Source organism: Hylaeus volcanicus, chromosome 5 (assembly GCF_026283585.1).
Source record: "Hylaeus volcanicus isolate JK05 chromosome 5, UHH_iyHylVolc1.0_haploid, whole genome shotgun sequence".
Classification (NCBI taxonomy): Eukaryota; Metazoa; Arthropoda; class Insecta; order Hymenoptera; family Colletidae; genus Hylaeus; species Hylaeus volcanicus.
This window is the reverse complement of record NC_071980.1, coordinates 18,033,589-18,052,823: the sequence shown is the minus strand read 5'-3', so window position 1 is coordinate 18,052,823 and position 19,235 is coordinate 18,033,589. Positions and strand designations below refer to the sequence as shown.

The 19,235-nt window shown below is 40.3% G+C and overlaps 1 protein-coding gene across 1 annotated transcript in view; it reads right to left on the bottom strand.

Annotated features, from left to right (window-relative positions):
* Window positions 1-19,235, bottom strand: part of LOC128876964 (uncharacterized) — a 426,442-nt gene that overhangs the window by 23,272 nt on the left and 383,935 nt on the right. Inside the window, exons 5-9 of the mRNA XM_054123829.1 lie at window positions 15,421-15,630; window positions 14,057-14,317; window positions 3,007-3,123; window positions 2,766-2,879; window positions 2,445-2,588 (exon numbers count right to left, since the gene is read on the bottom strand). Coding sequence (XP_053979804.1) covers window positions 2,445-2,588; window positions 2,766-2,879; window positions 3,007-3,123; window positions 14,057-14,317; window positions 15,421-15,630 — 846 coding nt within the window. The remainder of the gene's footprint in view (window positions 1-2,444; window positions 2,589-2,765; window positions 2,880-3,006; window positions 3,124-14,056; window positions 14,318-15,420; window positions 15,631-19,235) is intronic.

Here is a 19,235-nt window from a genome sequence, read left to right as displayed (position 1 = left end):
AAGTTCGTTCTAGGCAAGCCCAAAAAAGTAAGCATCCTCTGCAATTTAATTATCGACATAAAAAATTTTTTTCTTCAAATAGAACAGAATCGATACCAAACTTTGTCCTTGTTCCAAGACGAGTTGTCATTTCCGTCAGAATTTCTCCGCAAACATCGAATTCTGGCCACAGGCGGAAATAAATCCCTTGAAAACGCGAAGGGGAAACAGATATCTCTCTTAATTAACAATAGTAAATTGGCTCGCTGCTTCTCCTTTTCAGCGATGTGAACGCATTTTTAGACTAATTAATTCGCGTCTGCTCCTGGCTGCCTTTCTTCTTTCCGATTCAATTGCCCCTTCGAGAATAAAAACAACACGACAGGGTGTAAGACAAAACAAACTGCAAAATTGTGATGCTCCTGTAATTTACATACATTTTCACGCAACGTTGTCTCGCAATTAGACTGTTCTCTTTGAGATATCTCATTCCTCGAAAGGGGTTATTAAAAGCGTCGTCGTTTTCGTTCGTGGCAAAATTGCGAAAGGAGGAGATAGGACGATGCACGAAGACGTCCTCGTTCCAATAAGGTAGCAATATTGTGAGATACTGCGACGGAGGTGTACGTATCGACTTCTTTTTCTTCCATTGCAGGGACACGCAGTCGCTGCGAGCGACACACGTTTCGATTATTTCGCCAGCGTCACGGATCGGAATGCAAAGTTCTCCTTCTCTCGAACACACGACTGCAATAAATTCGCCTTACGTCTCGCTTCTGTTTAACACTGACTTCTTTATCCCCGATGAACGTGCAAGAATTTCATTTGCCCAACATTAAATTTGCCTCCTTTTCAAATCTCGCGTACGACTAGGTTTCACGAGTGCCTCGAATATTAAGAGTGTAGTATTCGCGCCTCCCATACCCAACAATAAGGAGTCAACTAAGAACACGAAACGTAGGGTACGGGATTGGTCGCGTAGGTAAAGCGGTCGACTGTGATCCGAGGATCGTGGGTTCGAATCCCCGTGCCTTATTTTTCGTTTAGACTCCTACAAGACTAATTTTTGTATTGCATCGTTTCGGTTGAATTTTGCAATGATGTTACAGCTTGAAGCCTTAGGATCAAGAGTTTTAATAGAAAATGCTCTAATTGTATGAAACGTCTATTAACACTATAGGAAAATTAGTTTCTTTATTTCATAGTTATTTATCAATGTGTTAGGTAGTGAAATAAGATATGAGTTTCTATAACCGAAGTTTAGATAGAGATTTATGGTGGAGTTTAATTGACAGAGTTCTCCCGTAACAACAGCCATTGGGAGTTTTATTCGTCCTCGACGCAATCTCATCCGACATGATTAATGGAGAAAAGAATCCATGGGAAAGGGCGAATGAATTCTTGACAAGCAATAAATGTACGGAAACAGGTTCAGTCTGAACTAATACAATAACAAAAACTGTTTAGAATATCAATAAATAATCACGTTCACGCCTACTTTCTTTTATTCAAAATATTCTCAAAAATATTAGAAGTTTCTGATTACAAATATCATCAAACAAAAGTAATCCAGACAGGATACACTGAATCGTTTCACAAAGAAATCGAGCAGAAATTGATTATACGCTAAAGTCATGGAATCGTTGCCTCTAAATGGTAGAAAACAGGGAATAATATCAATTAAAAATCAAAGTTCCTCGAATTCTCGACTAATTCGAACTCCGCGAAGGTTTCAATCGGACTACTAAAAAAATTCAATTAAATCAACCCCGCCCCACCACCCTCTTCTCCTCCGTTCTTTTTACTTTGTGAATCCACTCGCTAGCGCTTCTGATCCTCATTGGTATTTTCTCTCGAAATTGTTCTCCGTCCACGCGTTTGGAGAACATTCGACTCTCAGCGATTCGTCACGGCTAACGCTGGTCGTCGCGTCGCGGCGCCACGCTCGATTTACGAGGATTACAGACCGCTTATTGCCGCGCACCCTCACCCCCCTGGGGGTGCAAACGAGCGTGGCCGATCCTACGTGCCATCGTCGTATTAACGCTTTCCAGAGTGGATGTCATCGTTTTCGCCAACGGAATAGCGAGGGTGATCATTCCACTCGTTACTCTCCTACCCCATTGTTACGTAATCGAATAATCGACAACTATTTTATTCGTTCGTTCCGTCATATTTCATTCTTTCGGATTTAACGGGAATTGTATTTTATAGAAGTAAACTATGTCGAGTATAAATTTTAGAAATTTATTATTCAAATTCCCAATGAAAAATGTAATTAGTAAAGTTTGAATTTATCTTATCTTGATTCTGAGATACAAATACATTCACTTGGTATTTTTTAATTGATAATTTTATGATCCATAATACGTGTTCTCGCGCGCGTTTATTTATCTAATTATGCTACGATTTAGCGTTTACAAGAATATAATGGCATGCAATGAGAATACAATTAAATTGCTCACCGTTTTCTTCAAACGAGATATCGGTGACATGTTCAGGCCAGCAATGATGGCCATCAGAGAGTTGAAGTTACCAATGTTGAAGCACTCGCGGGCTGTTTCGATCCAGTACTCAACCACACGCACACGCTGCTTCTTTTTCGGATGCTGCGAAATGGTAAACGCGGTTATTCGACGATTTTATGTAACAAGATTCGATTGTGCATCTTTTAAAGTAATCTTTTAGTGCCTTTCACTACCTCCAAAAATTGCAATCGAAATTTGATATAATGAATTCCTTACGTAAAAATTGATTAGAAATTAAGATTTTCCATCACGATTTACCTTGCACACTTCCGTTGCTACGAAGTAGCTCAGTCTATTAAACCACTGGACGTACGACTCCAGATTGCGCGTTTTCTTCATATCCTTGAACGATGTTTCCAGATGAGGAGACTCCTATTTAAAATGAAAAATCATTAACTATTCCACCTTCTCCGTCCAATTTCTCGAAACTTCACGTTTCATCCAAAAGAAAGCACAGAATACGAGATACCTCGACTCCAGTGACGAAGACGACACGTACCTTGGCGAATGCTTGGACGAATTCTTCGGGGCCGATGTAAGAGAGCCTCTCCAGCTCCACGTGGGTCAATTGCTGCGCCAGAACCGTGGCCGAGGGGCACAGCTCGGTGATGTCCACCTGAAAAACGCCAGTGACAGTTCCATTCGGTTAAAGTGTCCGAGAAAGCTTTCCCTGGAAGTCACGGGGGGATGGGGGAGCGTGGGTAAGGGTTGGAACGGACGCGATGAAAGGGAAGAACGAGGGCGTCAACGAGAACTCGATTCATGGCGGACGCGGAAACGGTTGAACGTGCGGGGTGTCGCGACGTCTCTTCCTTTCCTTTCCAATTTCGCGTCCTCGTGCTTCATCGAGCAAATTCGAGCGAGTTCTTATCTGCGCCAACCGCAGTTCCGAAGTGGCTACGGGTACGTCGCGACGCCCTCGGACACCCCCGATAAAGATCTGGCGACTAGCGTTCCCGAATTCGACCCGATGCTAAGCACGACGCGCGCCTGCGGTCGTTATACCGTGTACACGCCGAGCGTCGCGACGCTGGGTGCCTCTGACAAGATGCTGCACGAGGCTGGGAAGATTCGAGTGAAATGTCTGTTCGGGTAAATTGTGAATTACATTTCAAATTATGATGCGAGCAATTTAATTATCGTTGAAATTACTTGCAATAGTCGACACGGGGATGAACTGTAATTATTTCCTTGGGAAATTTTGCCAATTTTTCCCTCATCCAGGTTAAAAAATCATCAACAGTTAAATATGGCAATTAGCGCGGTCAGGTTACGCGGAGATAATTGCTCGAGTTACCATAATTAGTCGGCTGTTATTCGCGTTTCAACGAAATATATGGAAATTGCTGGTAATTGCAGTTCACGGTAACAATCGAGCAATCGCGAGATAAAAATCCTTTACTGTGCACTCCTTCGCGGCACTTGAATTTTTATAAGATAATATTTATAATTTGTTCGTTGCGTACGAAAGTGTACATGAATATTGCGCGAGAATAATTAATTTTATGCTTAAAAAAATATAGTATTGTAATGTCAAAATGGACTTATAATATAGATATATATATATAATAGACTTGTAATAATTTTAGGTAAATAATGTTAACTTCAAATAATATCGACTGCATATTTTTACTCTCAATTTTTGTATATTGACTGTAATAAAACCAAGCAATTTTTTATCCCCATTCTTAGTATCTTCAATGCACAATTTCGTACATACCCTCAATTCGTTATTTAACAAAGCACTAAATCACGCTCTTCAGTCTCATAGAAATGCATCGCAAGACATTCTGTAACGAAATGCGAAATACATTTCCTGGGCGAAGTCACCGCAAAAAAGAGATAGAGAGATCACTTTAGGAGACCACAGTTCCAAAGGATAAAAGACATCGGAGATGCGATGAAAAAGCCCAGCAAAACAAGTTACTGATGCAGCAGCTGACAAAGAGTGGCTACCTTGTGAAGCGTTATGCTTTTTCTTCCTGGAAGCTTCTACATTTTATTCGCAAGGGATCCCACTCTTTCCACGCATTCTTCTTATAATTCTATACTTTTTACTGTAAAAGGTACAGTCATTTTGATGTCGAGATCGAGAAATTTGCATGAAAAAAAAACTTTTTTTATTTTGCAATTAGTGAGGTAGAAATGAAGAATTTAAATTAAACCTTTCTTCCTTCGATTCACGTTCCATGGATCTGTGGTAACTGAATGATATTCAGTTACCTGAAGACTATATCAATATTCTAAATAAATTGATTCTTTCTTCACCACAAAAATGACGATTTCAATGTAATTATTACTCAAAACGATCAGGACTTCCTTTCCATACTTTTCCCCAATGGACGATATTTTTTCAGCTCTTAATTAGCAACAACGAGGAAGATTATCCAAGCGTTTCGAGTACATTCCCCCGAAATGAAAGTACTCCATTATGTTCCGGATTAGAGTAGCTCCGACGAGTGTGTCTGGGGCGAATTAAAACGGCCAGACATTCCGCACCGCGCCGAATCGATGGTCGCATTCAAATAGTATTTTCCACCGGACGTTTCCGTAAAACGTCATATCGTTTTCTTGACGCGATAAAAGTAAGAACCGTCGGCGCTCGAATAAGATCAGCGAGCCGCGTGATTCGGTTACGGGCAAATGGCGTTCCCGCAGCCTCCGTTTCTTCAAATTAGATCGTCGATCGAATTATCAGCGAACGGGGAGCGATGTGACGTTTTCGATCGGACCGGCTGCGACAGCATTGATTCGATATACTAGGAACAAACAGAGCGCGAGCGAAACGTTTGATTTGCGTGCAAATTCGATTCTATACTTTTCACCACGCGATAAGAAAGCGGAGCCAACGACGCGTGAACGATGCAATAAAACAACAATCGCGGTGGAATTTTAATGTTGATTTCTTAAAATAGAACTCTGTTGTGGTAAAAATGGTATAAACCCTTTTATGAACAGGTCGATGAAGTCACGTATCGAGAGCGAAGTAGAACAGTGCGAACGAACGTGATAAGAATGATGGGGAAGTGCCGAGTGAAGTTGTTTGGAATCAAGAAACAGTCAAGGAGTGCGAAAAATATAAACTGCAGAAATTTTTCACTAATTCGCACGTTCTTGAATTTAGAAACTATGAAATCAATCAATTCACTTGTATACGATATAAAATTGTTTCTTAGAAAGCTTCATTGAAAATTTTAAAAATTTTCAAGAAACTTTCTATGTTCAATTAGAAGATTGAAAAATGATTATACACACGAACACCTACTGGTAACATGATTTATATATTTTACAGTAAATGTAGTGTAATCTGGGTTGAGTTTTCAAGTTGCCAAGAAAATTCAATACAAAACAAGATGGTTAAAAAGAGTTATATAAACACCTATTAAGAACGTAATGTGGTCGCTGCATACGGAGGAAATTTGTATTAGGAGAGCATAAAGCCATCCCAGCAGTCTAATCCCAGGAAGTTTACAACTGCTCGAGTTCCGGGGACGATAATGTTTGCGGCGTTCAAAGAAACCTGCTGGAAGATATCGCGCGCTGCATGCAATTCACTTGTGAACTGTAATACGCGACCGAATGCAATACTCCCTGTAGACTGTCGCAGTTTCTTGCGTCGGATAATTAATGACGATTTCGAAATGGTACGATATATTAAGTTGGGAACACGGTATAATTTCGCTTGGTCCTCGTTGCGCGCAATATCTGCCGGCGCATTCAAACCGAGTACACTGGTAATTTCCCACATTCGCACCGCAAACGATAAGTGTACGGAATTGTCGTCGTTCTGTGCTTGCACCGAGTCAAACCATTAGATGTGAGTCATTTTGGGAGACAAATCGATCATGAGCGTGGAGCAAGTAATTAACGTGTTCGGTGTAATTATGTCAGGATTTATAATTCATTCGTGACCAGTGCTCTGTTTGGAGAAAACATTTGTTTAATAGTATTAGAATTTATTCGAATGCCACGTGATTTTCAGGTTATGCTACTAAGGCCTAAATAAAGTAAACTGTAATTTTTTTGAAATCCTGTCGAAGCTAATCTTCTCAATACAAATCAAATGTTTTCTTCGCCTGCGAATGGAGCTGTTTTTCCATTCATCACTATGAAAACAGTATTATTAAATTTTGTAGAGGAAAGGACGTTACAAATAGCTGTATCCACCCCCTGACTGATAGTGAGGCGTTTTAATTATTTAAAAGCAGGAATTAAATTCGATTCCGCGTTAATTGGATACAATGGCTTGTAACGGAGTTAATATGGATTTTAATGTGTATTATCGTCACCAATTAAAATCCTGCTATCTGGAGTATCAATGTTAACGGGCACATTTAAATAGGTCTGATAGGCGAGCGGGAACTGCGTACCGAGGGCCTTTGTGTTTGTCTTCAGCTTCTCTTTCTATCGTCATTACGCGGAAGAAAACTTAATTAAAAGCTTTGTTCGCCGTGACACGCAGGATGGCAGCCTCTTCGGGGCACTATTAGTTCCCAGTTGACTCCAATGCACGAGTAATATACAAGGTGTCGAGTACTTTCATCGCTTTTACAAAAGTTATCACAATTTTAATTAAAGAATAATATTTGCAGTGTTAAAGCTATCATTTCCAGGACGAAATTTTAATTTAGATAAGAAAATAATTCTTTTACTCCTTCGGATTTTTGCCCCTTTATTTTCTTTTTTTTTTTTGAAAAGCTCCTGCAATTAATTGCTGATAAATCATACAGAATACAAAGGGATCAGGTACAAAGTATCAGATTGAATATTTTAAACGTTAGGAAAGTATCCAGCTGGTGAATTGATGTAAAAGTCTGCAAAATCGGAGGTTTCATCGTTTAAGATGTGGAAGCTGTTGTGAAATTAAGTTTTCTCGCAAGTGGCTGCTCGAACGCAATAAAGGATCGCGATTGAGTCGTTAGGCGTTAGGTGTTCGTTCGAAACTTTCTTCCCACGTTGGAAAAAGCTTGAAGGCGTGCTGCTGTTGGACCGCGGGTTTCTTTTGTTTCCAGAAAACAAAGAGAAAAAGTCGAGTAATTGAAGTCGTTTAATTAATAAATGTGTTGAAAAGTGCTAAGCCACGATAAGATTCTTTGAAACAGATTAATACGATATAAACCCCTTTCATTCGGTGCCGACAACATTGCATACTTTAGTACCTAATATTTTTTAATTAAATGCAATAGCATTAATCGTTCCTCTTTCCACGAGGCTTTTATTAATAATGGCCTCTCATCTTGTACCTTAACTTTATGTACTAACCACTATCTTAAATCTTTCAATATTGAGTTACTTCTTTTTATTCCAGTGAAGAACCAATGTTTAAAGTTCTGAAGAAAAAATTATTGACATATCTGATAATAATTTAAAGCAGTGTAACTTGTGGTACAAGAATCAATATCGAGATTACATATTTAAATTGCATTGAATTAAAAAATTAAAGTTTGAACTGCCCTCTGCTTCCAAACAAACAGTTACTATTTATGAGTCTACGTATTCCGTGTGTTACTGTCTCATAAATGACGGTTCTTCACAATAACAATTTAAATATGCCACAGACTCCAGATGGATCTTTAGTTAACAATCTAACGGTATTACTGACAATTTCACTTTCTCCAGATCGCAGCACTATTTGCGGATTGTTCCGCACACAGGTAACTCAGCGTTTGCGGATTATTCCCAGTGATACGCGGCAGACATTGCGCGCAGAATATTCTGCTTCTGGATGCAAGTGGGTTAAGAGTAATGTAGAAGTGCGTGGGATCAATAGACATTGCAGCAATCGTTCATCCTCCCAGTGTATTGTCCATACTCTCGACCTAGAATTTTGTTGTACCCGCGAGTTGCTCCGAGACCGGGGTAATGATAGCGAGACCAGTAGACAATCCACGATAATGTCTGCGAACTAAGTCGCAGGTACTTCTTGTGACTCCGACAGAAAAATTGTGCACTGACAACGTGATAATAAAATTGACGTTGAATTTCTACTGTTAAAGAGTTACAAAACAATATCGATTAAATCTACTGGCACTATACGTATATGGTGTTACTTAACTAAATTGGAGCATATACTCTCTACGATTACTCTTTCCCATGGGCGGTGAAAAGATTTTATCTTATTTTATTTTCATAAAAACAGTTTGTTTCGTTTTAGATTTTAGTTTTATAGAGCATTTTTCATTTCATTTTAGTTTGATAAAGAAAGAGATTGTTTTTGGTTTATTTTTTTTATATGAAGGCTTAACAGCAGGAAATGTGTTTCAATTTAGATAAGTAATAGCGGTATATGTATGCATAGTAATAAAATTATACAGGTTGCTTTTAAGTATATGACTCCAAATTTCAATTTCAATTTTGTAGCAACGTTACGCCAACATGAACTTTACGAATCCTTTCGAGTTTTTAATTTCAGATAAACAGGTAAATAAATTACATCTACGTCGATGAACTTATTCATTATTACCCCTTTAGTCAGCCCTGTATTCTAAAACTAAAATTGAAAAATAGTACAAACCTCAAAACATGATTCCATTACCCCGAAAATTATTTACTCTGCACCTCACAGCGTAGTAATACAATTCTGAATAAGTCAGCAGCGTTTCGCCTAAGCAAAGGCGGTAAACAGCTGATCGAGACATTAATAACACGGCGTCCTGTCGAATGCGATAAAGCATTCCGTAGTCGAGCCAGTTTCCGGCCACGGTTGAAACTTTTCTGACGGTCGGGTCACGAAGGATAGAGACCGAAAAAGAAGCGTCACGACGACGGAATCAGAGGGGGTAGGAAAAGAGATTAAGGGCGTATTATTGGTCTCGCGAGTTACGTCTCGCTTCTTGAAAAGTTCAAGCGAAGCTGTCGTCGCGGCGCGTAGCAGGAACGAGTTCAAAAAGCGCGACGAACTTCCGCTTTAATAAGCCGGAGCTTCTTAAGAGCCCCCGACCCGCCCGTTTCCTTATCCCCTCCTGACGTTTTTTCCCCCCTTCGCCCATCTTCGTACATTTTTATTGCTTTCCTTTGAGCCTCCGACTTCCTGCACTTTCGATGCAATTCCGCCCGTAAATCTTGGCCACAGACGTACAAGCGCCACGCAAATACGATTCTCTGAAAAGATGTCTCGCGGCCGCGGGACACTCTTCTTTATTCAGCGACGACTCCTTATTGCGCGCCAGCTGTATCACTCGATGTTGTCCAGAATGGGAAAACATCGTTTCGAGGCAAACATTGTTTCAGATACGCTTTTTGTTTAATTTTTTTGAGACGAGGCTCTGTTGAAACTCGACCTAGTGGAGCTTCGGAGAGTAGGAAGCTATAGCATAGCGTATCTCGGTTACTATGGACTCTATCGAAAATTTATCTGGATTAAATAAAATCGGAAATGTAATTTTCTGTACTTTTTATTCTGTACGTTTTTGTTGTACGAGTGATGGCAAGCGAGATTAATGCATGTTTTATGGCTGACGCCCCATTATTCGTTTTCGATTGAAATATTGAGGGGTGATTGACGTCTAGGTTATTCTCGATTCTATCGAAAATATTTGCGGAATAAATAAGTTTACAAATTCAGGTTTCAATGGTTTTTGTTGTAGACGGTTTTGCATGGGAAATGACTCCAAGCGAGATATTGTGTATTTTATGATTGACATATCATATTCCCATTATAGTGGAGTACTGAAAACGGGAAAGATCAATATTCCGATCACCATCGATTCTATCGACGATTTTAGTGCGATGATTAAGTTTGAAAATTCAATTTTCGAAAGTACTCTTTCGGTAGCTATCCAAAAATGGAACGATTGGTTCCATCGAACTGGAAACATTAAAATTTATTTTAAATAAAGCATCGAATATTTTACACACGAGAGTAGATGTAAATTAATTTTGTATATTAATTTGTTGGTCTACTTCAAAGAGTGTACTCTTTACACTGCGTCCGAAGCGTCCATTTTAATTAAAAATATTGCAAATAAACGCAAAGCTACCATGTTTAATCGTTTATTTTTCCCTTTATGCAAAAGAAACTAGCCAATGGCCATCGAAATTTCAGCGAACTGTGAATCAGACTTGGATAAAAATGACCAATGGGCCAGAATTGTTAAACACAAAAATACATATACAAATAATGGAGTTTATCAAAAAATTGAAAAAATTAGCTGCATTTTATGCTTCAACCTTTTAATATTTATTTCATACCTCGCGATTGTAATACCTTTCGCGAACAGTTTGCGAGTGATCTCCAATGAACGAGCCACGATGCTCTCGTTTTTTCCTTCTTTTTCAACTGCGGGGATAGAGGAAATTGCGTTCACATTAATTTTCCCATGAATACGAAACGTACCCCGTCGCGACCGAGTATGTTATATTTATCGTAACAATTTCCATTGAATCAAGGAGCCAAGTTACGGGATGGTTACACGGGAAGAATATTAAAGCTGCCGTTTAAAGAAGCCGCTTTCAACAATTTCCGGAAACTTCTGATAGGAGATGAAGCCATTTCCTACCGGTTTTGACGAGGAAGTTATTTATTATGCGGCAGGAAATTTATCTCCCTTTGATCGCAAGGAGCGGGACTATTATTCATTCGTCCGGGATAAAATATGCGTTTAATGCTACGTCATCGCAATGATGAAAGATCTTTTGAGGTTGGAAATAAAACTACCTTTTATTGCCATTAATATCTGCTAACTCTGCGAAAATGGATCCCAGAAAGGTAAATAATTTTTTGCGGAGAAGAATTGGCCATTGATTATTCGTTATTTATTTTAGTTGATACCAACGCTACCCATGGTTACACATGGTAGGCTCATTGTCAGTTAGTATTTTATGATTATTTGACTAGTCACCGTCTCAAAGCCATAACAATATCTATTTTCTTGCAATAAATAAGTGAGCTTTACTTTTATCAATTTACATCAGCTATAAGAGTCACTCAGATACCGCTATAATTAGTTTTAGGTAACAGAGAAATATTGAAAAAATTCCTTAATCTGTATAAATGCGTGCAAACTTGCCCATGAATATTTAGCAGTGATAAATTATGGCACTATTACATACTGGAAATATGGAAGGGTAATTTAGCACCACTCACATTATTTCACGTTTAACCAGCCTACTTTGGTATAGACTTAGAGTTGAATAATAAATGTAAGATTAAAGTAGGCATAAAAATCCTGGAACCCAAGAACGATCCGCCTCGGAAACAGGAATTTATCCCGTCTGGCCGGTCAAAATGGACGCGTCCAGCGTCCGAAACGGAATTCCTGGTATCCGTGCAACGAAACAATAGAGTACTGGGGCAATTTCTCCAGCCGCACGATCATCAACGGAGCTTGTAGCGGTCCGAGCTCACGCAATTCCGTCCTGATTAGCCGCGCCCGATGCACGGGCATATTTAACTAACTAATGCAGTTGCAAATTAGCTATTAGTAGGTGTTACACGCGGTGGCAGATAGGCGTAGGGTAATCAAATTAAACCGAATAGTTACTGCACGGTCTCCTACGCCCGGGAAACTACCTAACCCTGTTAGCTTAACTGCACAAAGTGCATGCGTGCGAATACGCGATTCCCTGTGCATGCGTGGCCCCCCCTGCGTCTCGAGGTCGACGGAGGAATGCGAATAACATGTACAAACAGGATTCACGCGTAGCCGAACGCTGCGCGAATCGGACGTGTCGTTGATGTCGCGGTTAGGTCCAAGGTAAAATATTGAAACGTCTGTCGAAAAGGGTGCGCGTGGCTGGGAAATCGATTTCGAGGGAGGATTGCCTGGCGAGGAGAAAAGAAGCCACTTTCATTCCTCGAAACACGAGAAATCGTCTTTGGGTGGTATCGAGGTATAGTTATATATACAGATGCAAGGTACGAGCGGAGATACTGGATTGCGAAGGGATCACGTCAGCGGGATCAAGTTCTTAAGTACTTGGACGAATATATACGTCTGCAAATCTGTCGTTGAGTATCGATTGGGTTTTCAGAAAAATACGAACTGGTTCTGAGTGAACAGGGATGAAGACGGAGATGGGGGTGGTTTTTGGGGATGGGAAGCTGATCTATGGGTCGAGGAGGGTGTAATATCACGAAGGTAAAGATACTGGCAGGGATTATGTTGAGTTCATAAATATTTGAGATAATGGAAGAGATAGGAGTATAAATCTGTTGTCCAAAGGAATCGATTGGTATTGCGAAAAGGTCAAGACTAATCCTTGACAGAGGAGAACGTGGGTAGAAGTATACCTGAGAATTATTTAATCAATAGGTTGAAGGCTAATAATACTACTACGAATGTAAGAATACTAACAGTGACATGAAATGATTATGCTTGGAATACTTCAGTCAACTGAATATAGGTCTTCGTGAATTTCTTATCTTAAGGGATCGATTGGTCGAGAAAATGAAAAGAATTATTACTGAAGAATTATTACATGACTTTAATGAAAATTGTATTATAACATGTCGTTTAAGTGTCCATTACACTGATAGGCATCCTTTGTTAAAAAAAAACAGATAGAATTTTCCATCCCTTTTGGAAACCCTTTTCAATATCATAGAATGAAAAATTTGCATAAGTCTCGTGCTCGTGGTGTTGACTCCATTGCGGTTTGGATAACTAAGAGCATCTTATGCAAACAGTGGCTCATATGCAAATAGCAGAAAGTGCGCATGGAATCGATACAAGCGTCAACGAGGACCATTTAAACCGAAACAAGGGCCTGATGCTGGGAGAGGATGGAATTGGCGCACGAAACGAGGGAAACGGGCGGGCACCGAGTATCGTAGACAGAATATTATCGGTTCATTATACCGGAAGTTCTCGAAGGCTTCACGCAGTTACAGTAAACCGAATAATCGCCACTGAACCCCGATAAATACGATCGAGGCATTGGCGCGTGTACGCGAACGAATTAATACTGGTAACACGAGATAAACAATCAGGAGATCCGACGGAGCGAATGGAAGTCGAAATGAAAATGCGCTTTATGCACTCATATCAATTTTTAATTAAAAGAGGTGTATTAGGTTTGGGACATAATAAACAGATTGGAATTCAGAAAAGGTTTTGAGAAAAATAGGGAATCATTACCTATTCTTAGTAGCTAAATGCAAATTCGGAAAAATGATTTATTTTGAGATTTAATATTAGCTTGGATATTAGCTTAGAATATTAGCTTGGATTCATAAAGGAATGTTGTCCAACTATGTACATATTCCAATTATTAATATAAAGTACCTTACAGGTCACCGTTATGAATCTAAATTAAATATTGAAAACTATCCTAACTAAATTTGCACTCAACCTTAATTTTGGAGAGTTCTTTAAAAATAATTCAGTAATCCGACCATCTTCACATAAAATCGATCAAAAGAGGTCGAAATCCTTAAATAATAAACGATCTCTATACGTCAACGACATCTCCAAACGAATCCAGAAAGTTGTTCAAAAAGTTACCTACTTTCAATGTCTCGAAACGGAACAAACGAACCGAGGATTTAACCGTGGACCCGGTAGCGAGTTTCGACGATCGTAATGCGCTTTTGTAGTAAACTTACGTACCTGTGTAAGTTGGTCGGTAGCTGCCTCGGTCGCGAGCCTGGCCAGACCCTCCTCGTACCTTTCCAGGGCCGTCAGTCGTAGCAGCAAGTTTTGCAGCAACGCTGAAACTTCCTGCCGGGCCGCAGCGTCGACCGCAGCGATCTTCTGCGTGATGGACCTGACGTGACCCATCACCCTCTCGTCCCGGAAATCGTACGGGAATGTTTCCGTCCATTCGGCCAGCAGTTGCACCAGTCGCGGAACGAAACGCTGTAGACGCTCCTGAAACACGCCAAACCGTTTTCAATTGTCTCTCTGGGTTGAATTGAGCCATCCTCGGTGTACAATCATTGTTTAGAATAATAACGTGGGTATCAAAAGAACAGTACGATAATTGTAGAATACATGAATGCAAATGTAAGGGAAAAGAAGAGCGAAGGGTGAAATGAATTAAGATATTTTATAATGTAGTAATTACTGAATATGTATGGATGAGAATATAAAAGAGCATCAGGATTGGAGAAAGAAATCGAAGAATGATGGTGTGGCTAATTGATTGAATTAACGAACCCTCTATTGCGTGAATTTTATTTTATAAATTAAGATATAAATGGCGGAGTCTAGATTATTAAATGCCGCGACAAGAAAACATGATTCACTGGAAGTGCTTTCATTCGGTTCCCGAGTGTCCAGATCGTGCAATAGAGGATTAAAAACGAAGATAGAGAAGACAAAGGTAGACCCGATGGGAGTAGTCGCGTTTTGCGAGATCACCACCGGCGAAGACAAAGAAGCTACTCCGTCTGAAGGAAAGCTGAAGTGAACCGTTCATTGGAAGATTCAAGTGGGTCTTTGAGACTTCATTATTAATCCCCCACGGACACGTTGGGATCTTCTACGGAACAGCAGACGTTTCATTATCGAATTTTCTCGATAAAGAACCATCCGAAAGACGAGAACTCTAAAAATTCTCCGAGCTTCAAACTCAAAATAGACAAAATTAAATTCGTGCAAGTCCGAAGAACTTGCGGGAAATGACGTAGCAAAATTAAACAAAAAATAAGAGAATAGCGTTCCCGAAAATATAGCGCAAAGCAGGGTCAAATTGAAATAAAAAAAATAGAATAGGGGTGAAGGGAGGCCAGCAGAGGGGGTTGGTGGAAAAGTTCATTTGCGAGCAAGACTTTTCTGGCCTGGATACGCGTGCTCGTTATTACAACGCGGAACGAGAGCGAAGCGTGCCGGGGATGATTCTCCGGAGGGGGTGAATGCAAAAGGGGGTCGAGTCTGCGAGACGATGAAACGATAATGCACGCGGTGGCCGTAAAGTGCACGCCCGGAAGGCTCTCGGCGGGCTTTTGTGGGACGCGGGATTCGTGGCTCACCTTGCCACCCTCTCCATTCAGGTTTTGCTGATGCTCGCAGAGGGCGCAGACCTCGCCCAGGAGCTCGTGCGGCTTGATGAAGAGCCTGGCGCTCAGCAAAAAGGCGAAGAGGTACGCCCGATCGGGATAATACTCCTCGGTGGGCACCATGTGCTGCACCAGGGCCTCCAGAGACCCGGAGACGAGGTTCCCGTCCCGATAAACCAGGGCCTGGAATCAAACATGAAATTGGTTAATTGATTGAGAACGATGAAGAGAGTTTAGGGGTAGATTTTCGTTGAGTGCTGCACGGAGAAACGCTTACGTGTCGTATCAGGGCAGGGGGAACATTTTGGGATTTTGGAAGTCTGCAGGTGGCTGACTGAAAGTTGGACGAACTATTATTTTAAGTATCAAATGGTCTATTTTATTTCCAAGCGTTAATATTAAAATGGAATATCTTGCTCGGTGCAGTAAGTATTTAAAATTGTATTTTATTTGAGGGGGACTGGAAGTAGTGGATATATTCTATATGAATTTACGTATATTTTAGTTAGTGGAATTTATAGTCGAAATATTTTATTCTGTGATTCATTTACCAAGATAAAAATACTTCGTTTTGAATTTAACATTTCATGAATATTTTAATTTGAGTATTGAAGAGTATACTTGACAGGAATAAAAATAAGTGCAGAATAATAAAACAGCTTATATAAACACAGAATTATAGAACAAGTTTGAAAACAGATGACCTGTCAGTCACTACAAGCAGGCATACTAATTATACCAATTCCATTAGCTGGTCAACAAAAATAAATACGTCTCCCGTTTTAATTACTGTCTCCAAAAAACAAGGTTGAACATCCCCTCAAAATGTCCAAACGTGTTCCAAGAAGGTCTCTCGAGGTTCCAACAATAGAATAGAAGGATCGACGAAATATATCCAAAACGATGAATAAACTTGCTCCTCCTCCCTTGTCGTTGTCCACCGTTCCACTAATCCTTGCAACGACGGAGAACTCTTCCAAGTCTGTACGCGTACGAAATTAGAAATTTGTTTCAGTTCCACGGCCGAATACCTCGAGCTTTTCAGTTGGCCCCGTAGCAAAGTTTGTACCTGGGCCCCTGTTAAATCTGCGAGCCGTTAAAGTTGCCCCGACCGGTAAGCCCGAATAATTCACCGAGGACTCAAATGGCTTAAACTTATCGCGGGCTAATACAGTATTGACGAAGCAGAATTCCTGCCTCGTAAACTTGTCATTGGAAGGGGGGAGGAGGACACGTTCACCCTACGGGGCACGAGTTTGACGAAAAACTTGCAGCTTTCGTTCCGAAATTTATGTCCCGGAGTTTAGACCGTTTCACCCCAATTCGAAACGATTTGGGCGCTGTAAGGGAATCTTGCAAACTTTCTCTGCACAGCTGACGTTGGACTCTTTCAGATTTAGGTTTTTATCATTTTTATAATGGCATTAGTGCAGGTTTTAAGAAGATACATTGTTTTTCTGGATTAATATTTTTGTTGTTCGAAGTCTTTCAAATATTTGTACCGAATGGTTTATTTTAGTTAGTTTCTATTTTTGTCGAGCCACTAAATTTACATACTTAGTAGTATGTGTAAAGTGTCCCCATTTATCAATTTTCTTTTATTATTTACCTAATTTACCTTGTTATTCATTCATCAGTGTCGGACTCGTAGAATATTGTACGCAATTTGTAAACAAATTGAGCAAGACAATTGAAAATTTAAGGGAATCTTCTATATATACGTACAGATAAACGTGCTAAATTTCAAAAGTTTATATCCACTACATTGGTTGCAAAAAAAATCAAGAAACTGATTGAAAAAAGGAGAACTTTCTCCTGTAACTACCTGTATAGTTTCCTAAAAATTCATCTGTCATCTCCTGGCATAACTTCGTCTTCCATTCAACCCTTCCCTCCCTATCAACGCTCTTTACTTTAAGGAATAACCGACGTACTCTGAGTTCTTCCTCCGATCGTTTCATGCGGCCAACCTTTGCCGCGTAGTCGGAGCACACTCCACTTAGCGGTGCTCCCTTTTCGAAATCCGTTTTTCCGAACAATTATGGCGCGCGTTTCATTGCGAGCCACGGTGGGCGAAGAAAGACGGAAAACAAATCCGCGAAACCGGGTCTCCGCGTTTTAACTAAACTTTTGTCGCCGCCGTAACAATTGCGTGCTATTCAGCGCGTCTCGAGCCAGCGTCGTTTCTGTTTTCGGTGGGGAAGAGGTGGGGAGGAGACGGGAAAAGAGGAGGCGTATGGCCGACGAAAGAAAACACGAAGAAAACGCGCGCGGTCCACCCGTTATAAAACATTCCAACGTCACCGGGCTGTCCGAGTTTCCTACGGTTGCCGGTTTTTCTTTCCAGCATCGATCCCCTTGGCGAACTGCTAGAAGCTTCCGCCACCCCTCCTCTCAAGTTGGGAGCTTGAGGGGTTACATTTGTCTAGGTGCACGAAAAAGCATGCAAGTTCACGTGTACTACAACGCTGGATTATGCACTTACTGGTGTCACGAAGAAACGTGGTCGTTAGTTAGCTTCCGCGAGGCTTGTGGAGCTGGATGTTAATAGATCTTAATGTAAAATAAATTGGAAGGATTTAATTGGTATGTTAACAATTAAAGCAGAAGATGGAAACATATATTCAAATACATTTTCAATATTCAGCAGAATTTATTAAAAAAGACAGTAAGAAGTCTGATGGTGAATAGAAAATAAATGAAAATGACTAAAATAAAAGAAAGATAGAAGAAAAGAGAATCCTATCACAGAAGGTACAGGGAAAATTTCTTCAATTTTTTTCGTGTAGAATATAACTCTCTTTAAGCTCATTAAAAACACTTTTACAAATGTCCACACCTGAATATAAGCGTCGAATTCAGTTCCACGAACTTGCCTTCGAAACGAGAGTGTCGAACTGCATGAATATCGCAGCCACTCGAATCGCTATTGAATTCTCCATACTAACAGTGTCACTCGTCGTATAAAATGAAAACGGCCGAGGAACAATGACGAGGAAGTCGTCTTAATTAGTAGACAGCTATAACCGAGCGGCGACGATTTCCGTTTTAAGGAGGCAATAAAGCAAACGACTGGAAAGTTTCGTGCTGGAAATCGCCTAGACTTCTTATTATCCCCCATCCCCTTGTACAATTTCTCCTCGTCGTTTTCTCTTCTTTTAACCGCGACTCGAGCAATTTCATTGCATTTCTAATTATACTTTAATGCGAAACTCCCTAATAAGCATTTGTGCTCCCTCTTTCGGTAACAAGTTGCAATTTTCCTGTGGTAGGTGGCCCGATGGTTTAGCCCATAAAGAATTCAACAATTACTTTACTCGGTTCAATTATTAATCGACGAAACGAATTACAAATCGAAGAGCATCGAGTGCAGCAACATTTAATTCTCATCGCTTCTAGTGTATCATTCGCCTCATTTTTTAATCAGTTGCAACACAGTACTACGAAATGTATGGAGGATATTTTCATACTTAATTCTGAATCTTAATAATAAATCATATGTTTTGTACTTTATCAAACCTCTGCCTTAATTTTGTGGCCAAGAAGAAGAATTAATTTAGAGGTTGAGTGCTTCGCAAAAAGTCTTCTGTGATGATTAAACAAGGAGGTAATGGACGTACAAAGGTCGCAAGTCGACAGAATTTGACACAAGCTCGCGCGTTGTTCCGTCTGGAAGCGTATTAGCCGAGAAGGATCGATAGGGGGGGGGGGGGGGGGATAAATTGCGGGGGCGGTGCATCCTTCGGAGCACCGTGGAGACGCGCTTGTAATAAGTGATTGCAAAATAA